At 36.4% G+C, this 5,675-nt stretch overlaps 1 protein-coding gene across 1 annotated transcript in view; it reads left to right on the top strand.

Moving 5' to 3' along the window:
* The window catches only part of FAT1 (FAT atypical cadherin 1), a 145,127-nt gene that overhangs the window by 75,688 nt on the left and 63,764 nt on the right, over positions 1-5,675 (top strand). Inside the window, exons 4-6 of the mRNA XM_006834456.1 lie at positions 242-571; positions 941-1,151; positions 3,629-3,768. Coding sequence (XP_006834519.1) covers positions 242-571; positions 941-1,151; positions 3,629-3,768 — 681 coding nt within the window. The remainder of the gene's footprint in view (positions 1-241; positions 572-940; positions 1,152-3,628; positions 3,769-5,675) is intronic.

The following is a 5,675-nucleotide window of genomic DNA, read 5'->3' as shown; positions in this document are numbered from 1 at the left end:
TCTACACAAATAATTCAGTGACATTAGTTATATTAAATTAAAAAAACTTTTTTTTACAGTGTATATGTAAGTGGAGTCCTGATTGGCACCGTAGGATCAGCACTGAATGGCTAAGAAGCCCACCTCACCAGTTGCTTCTTGGAAACCTTATACAGGGTTGCTATGAGTCAGAACTGACTTGATGGCACTTAACAACAATAGTGTGTTTTAACATTTATTGATCTTTTGCCTTGCAACACAGGTAACTGTGACAGATAACGGTAGTCCTTCCAAATCAACAATTGCAAGAGTAATTGTGAAAATCCTTGATGAAAATGACAACAAACCTCAGTTCCTGCAAAAGTTCTACAAAATTGGACTCCCAGAGCGGGAAAAACCAGAACGAGAAAGAACTGCCAAGCGAGAACCTCTATATCGTGTGATAGCTACAGACAAAGATGAAGGTCCCAATGCAGAAATCTCCTACAGCATTGAAGAGGGAAATGAGAATGGCAAGTTTTTCATTGAACCAAAAACTGGAGTGGTTTCATCAAAGAAATTTTCTGGAGCTGGAGAATATGACATTCTTACAGTAAGCTAAGATCTTATTCTTTGAATTCCTTATATGCTTTGACTTATGAACCTATAGCTGTCTATTTAGTACATAACCTTATTGTCTGTGATAAAAATTAGGCAGTACTTGATAATGTTTGATAAGGATGTTTCTCCACCCCCACAACATCTACATTTATTGTGTATAATAAAGGTGGTCATGAGGATGTTACTCTTTTTAATTAAACATTAAACATGCTGTATACAGACAAAAATATTTGAAAATGGCTCAGATACTTCATTTAAGACTGAATCAACCTTTCCTTTAGTTGCGGGTTATAACTTGTGGTTTGCTAAAGGTTGTAACTTTAAAATAACAGTTTTTATTTCCTTCACTCATCTTTTATAGATAAAAGCAGTTGATAATGGTCGCCCTCAAAAGTCATCAACCACTCGCCTTCATATTGAATGGATCTCCAAACCCAAACCATCCCTGGAGCCAATTTTATTTGAAGAATCGTTTTTCACCTTTACTGTAATGGAAAGTGATCCAGTTGCTCACATGATTGGAGTGATATCTGTTGAACCCCTTGGCACACCGCTTTGGTTTGACATCATTGGTAAGCTATTCTTTAAAGTTTCTATTATCCTTGTACAGGTTAAGCTCTAGAGAACTTGTTTGTATTTTGTTGTTGTTGAATCATGTGTACATCTCAGACTTTAATACTGGTAGTAAAACCTGTAGATGGAAAATGTACTTTAAATTGCAATCGTTTCATTGAAAAAATGGTCATAAAATGCAGCATATATTTAAGTATGTTTTAAATTGGTATTCTATATTATTAATATAAAAATAAATTTTTATGTGAATATACCTACAGTATGATTAAGGAGCCCTGGTAGCGTAGTGGTCACGGTCAATACTGTAAAACTACCAGCTGTTCTGTGGGAGAAAGATGAGGCTTTCTGCTCCTGTAAAAATTTAAAGCCTCGGAAACCCTGTCCTACAGCGTCGCTATGAGTCAGAACCGACTCCATGGCACATAACAACAATATTATTAATATAAAAATTAAGTTTTCTTTTAAAATGTAACAAGTAGAGAAAATCCTAAACCTTTTGGTCTAAAAAGCACAGCTTCTTAGCTTATTTTCTGATACGTAACATATGGCATGTTATTATTTTTATTGAACATGATTGAATTAGTTTAAAATAGCTGCCTCAGTTACTGTTACATGTCAGTATTTTATAGAAAATAAGCTTGCAAACTTTGGTTTGTATAATTATACATTTTTTGTTTTGTTTTGTTAACCTTAGTTTAGTAGGAAGTGTAGGTAGGTCTCATTAGATTAGATCATTTTGTAGTAAGGTTTACATGCCAGAGCGAACTCTACTTTTTTGATTTTTTTTTTTTTACTGTTTGTTGTTAAGTGCCGTAAAGTTGGTTCAGACTCAGCAACTTTATGTAGGGTTTCCAAGGCTTTAAATCTTTGTAGAAGCAGAAAGCTTCGTTTTTCTACCAAGGAACAAGTGATTGGCTTGAACCTTTGACCTTGGGTTTTGTTTTGTTTTTTAATGAGTGTTCTAATTTTTTATTATAATGTTCTAATTATAAAGATCCTTAAGATCAAAAGTACTTGCTGGGGGATTCAGCTCTAGTTGGAACTTTTTATCTCTTTCCCATCACACACTTATCCAGCTGACTTCCACATCCCTTTCAGCAATTTGAGGCAGAAGGGACATTATTGGCAGTGTCTACCAGGTCCATTTGGTACAGACTGTACCACCTGAACACTAAATATTTGTTGTTGTTTTTCCGTTTTGGTTATTGTATTGTTGGATATGCATTCTTCCTGAAACCTATGCAGTTTAATTTTAAGAAAAGAGTGGGTTTCTTTCCATAGTTAGCTATAATGCGAATAGTTCATTCTCTTCAGTTAACTTTTGTCACCTTTCTCTGGGTTATTATTGCTTAACTACATTGGGAATTGGTTTGATTGATTGTTCTTCCTTGTTCTGTGCTTTTCTTCCATGCTTGCTTGCTTCTTTTTGGCTGTGCCAGGAGATACACTTGCTAGAGAAGTGTTTTACATCTTTCAGATGACTTGTGACCTGAACTGTACAGCAGAAGGTATCTGCTGAGATCACATAATTTGTCTTCATATTATGAGATCTAAAAATTAAAGCATTGTTTTCCAGAACCTTTTAATTTCTAGTGATGCTCCCCCCCCCCCACATAGTGTGTTCATGGTGTCCCATTTTAGTTGTAAATATGTTGACCTTTAATACATACTTACATTCTTAATTTTAGGTTTGATTTACGATTTTATGTGTGTTTGCTTTTGGTTAGATTTAGTAATAGATCTTCATCATGACAATAAGTCATTATTTTCATTCCACTTCATTTCATGGTTATAAGTATCTCAAGCTTAATGAATTTAAAATGCAAAGCACCCCAGATTATATATTTAAGTTTGAATGATAAATCTCTAGGATGTAATATGAGATGCATTTTGGTGTTAGTATTAATATTTGAGAGTTTGACAACAACTCCCCTAATTTTTATTTTAATTGTTTATAAGAGCCAGCACTAATTGAAGGTAACTGCCATTGTTTTTGTTTTTTTCAGAATTAACATTTGTCTTGATTAGTTATTTTGTCAGTGTAGTATGCTCAAAGTGTGATAAATATTTTTTTGAATAATTAAACTTTTAAGTGGCTAACATTGGTTGTTAACTGATGTTTCAATGTAACTTCTGAGCTATAAATTAAAAAGATACTCGGAAACCTTCAAAAGGACATTGAAACTGATTCATTGACTATATTAGTAATTTTCTTCTGTGTTCAGAGTTGCTTTTTTTCCTTTTCTGTCAATTAATAACATCCTGAAAGTATGGCTCCACTTTGCTTTCTAGTGTAATAAGCATTACCTTTCTACTTGGCCACTCTTCTTGTCTTTCAAAATGCTGGCTCCTTGGAGTCATTTTATAAATTTATTACGTTTTCTTTCACTGACATTATGAATTAGAAAGCAACAAACAGATGACCAATGCTCTGCCTGTGACTTGCTTTCACTCTTCTATTTGTCATTTAAACTAGGTGGCAACTATGACAGTCACTTTGATGTGGATAAGGGCACTGGAACCATCATTGTTGCCAAACCTCTTGATGCAGAACAAAAATCAAATTATAACCTTACAGTGGAAGCTACAGATGGAACCACAACTATAGTTACTCAGGTAAGTCAACCACTGAGACAGTTGTCAGAGAAGAATTGAGATACCGTTCTGACTTAGGTATACTGATTGCAGTGTCCTGAAGCGGGAACAGTTGGTTCTGCCCTCCCAGGTTAGATGATGTTGTTAGGTGCCTTTGTGTTAATTCTAATTCTTAGTGACCGTGTGCACAACAGAACAAAAACACTGCCGAGTTCTGTTCCATCCTCACAGTTGTCATGTCTGAGCCCATTGCGTGATCCATTGTGACATCCATTTCATTGGGGGGTGGGGGGATGCGGTCCTCCTTTTCCATGACCCTACACTTCAACCTCTGGTAGCGTAGTGGTTATGAATTGGGCTGCTAACCTCAAGGTCGGAAGTTTGAAACTACCAGCTGTTCCACAGGAGAAAGATAAGGCTTTCTGCTCCCATAGACATTTACAGCCTCGGAAACCCTGTACAGGGTCACTGTGAGTCAGAATCAACTCTGTGGTACTTAACAACAACAGCAACACTTCAGCCTTACCAGCCATTCCTCAAAAATCCTATACAGGGTCGCTATGAGTCAAAATTTACTTTAAAACAACACCACCTTATCAAGCATGATGTCCTTCTACTGGAACTGATCCCTCCTGGTAACATGTCTGGGGAGGATAGATTTGCCATTTAAGCTTCTAAGGAGCATTTTAGCTGTACTTTCAATATAGATTTGTTTGTTCTCTGCCTGTCTATGGTACTTTTAATGCTCTTCTCCAGTTCAGATGCATTGATTTTTCAAAGGTCTTCCTTATTTATTTTCCAACTTTCACATGCATGTGAGGCTATTGGAAATATCATGGCTTGGATCAAGGCACACTTTAGTTCTCAAACATTGATCTTTACATTTTAAAGAGGTCTTTAACATCAGATTTGAGTAATATAATCCATCCTTTGTTTCTTGACTGTTGCTTCAGTGAGTACTGATTGTAGATGGAAACAACATGAAGTCTTAGAAAACTTCAGTCTTTAATTCATTTTTTGTGTTATTTATTGGTCCAGTTATGAGGATTTTATTTTCTTTACATTGAGATACAGTCCATACTGAAGACTGTAGTATTTCATCTTCATTAGTATTTTAAGTCCTCTTAGATTCAGCAAGGTGACTGTGGTATCTGCATGTTGCAGGTTGTTAATTAGTCTTCAAATATCAGGTTTTAACTTAAAAACAGCCACCACTTGTCTGTCAGTTTGTCTTGTTTTACTGTGGTGGCTTGTGAGTTGCTGGGATTCTGAAGCTAGGCCGCCGGTATTTTAAATAACAGCAAGGTCACCCATGGTGGACAGGTTTCAGAGGAGCTTACAGACAAAGATAGACTAGGAAGAAAGAGTGACGAACCTTATGAATAGCAGAGAAACACTGTCATATATAGCTCTGGAAAATGACCCCTCAAGTTGGAAGGCACTCAAAATGCGACTGGGGAAGAGCTGCCTCTTCAAAGTAGAGTTGACCGTGGATAACGCGAATGGAGTAAAACCCGTGGGGGAAAAGCCTGAGTGAGGTACCTTCATTTGCTGGTGGGGCACAACTCAAAATGAAGAGAAACAGCTGTAAACATCCATTGAAAATCAGAACATGGAATGTACAAAGTATGAATCTGGGAAAATTGGAAGTTGTCAAAAATGAAATGGAATGCATGAACATGGATATCTTAGGCATTAGTGAGCTGAAATAGGTTGGTATTGGCCATTTTGAATCTGACAACCACATAGTTTACTATGCCAGGAATGACAAATTGAAGAGGAATGGTGTTGCACTCATCGTCAAAAAGAACATATCCAGATCAGTCATGTGGTACAATGCTGTCTGTGATAGGATAATACCCATGCGCCTATAGGGAAGCCCAGTTAACACCACTATTATTCAAATTTACACACCAACCACTAAAGCC

This window comes from Chrysochloris asiatica, unplaced genomic scaffold (assembly GCF_000296735.1).
Source record: "Chrysochloris asiatica unplaced genomic scaffold, ChrAsi1.0 scaffold00011, whole genome shotgun sequence".
Classification (NCBI taxonomy): Eukaryota; Metazoa; Chordata; class Mammalia; order Afrosoricida; family Chrysochloridae; genus Chrysochloris; species Chrysochloris asiatica.
Note: the sequence above shows the minus strand (reverse complement) of the source record. Positions and strands in the feature narration are given on the sequence as shown.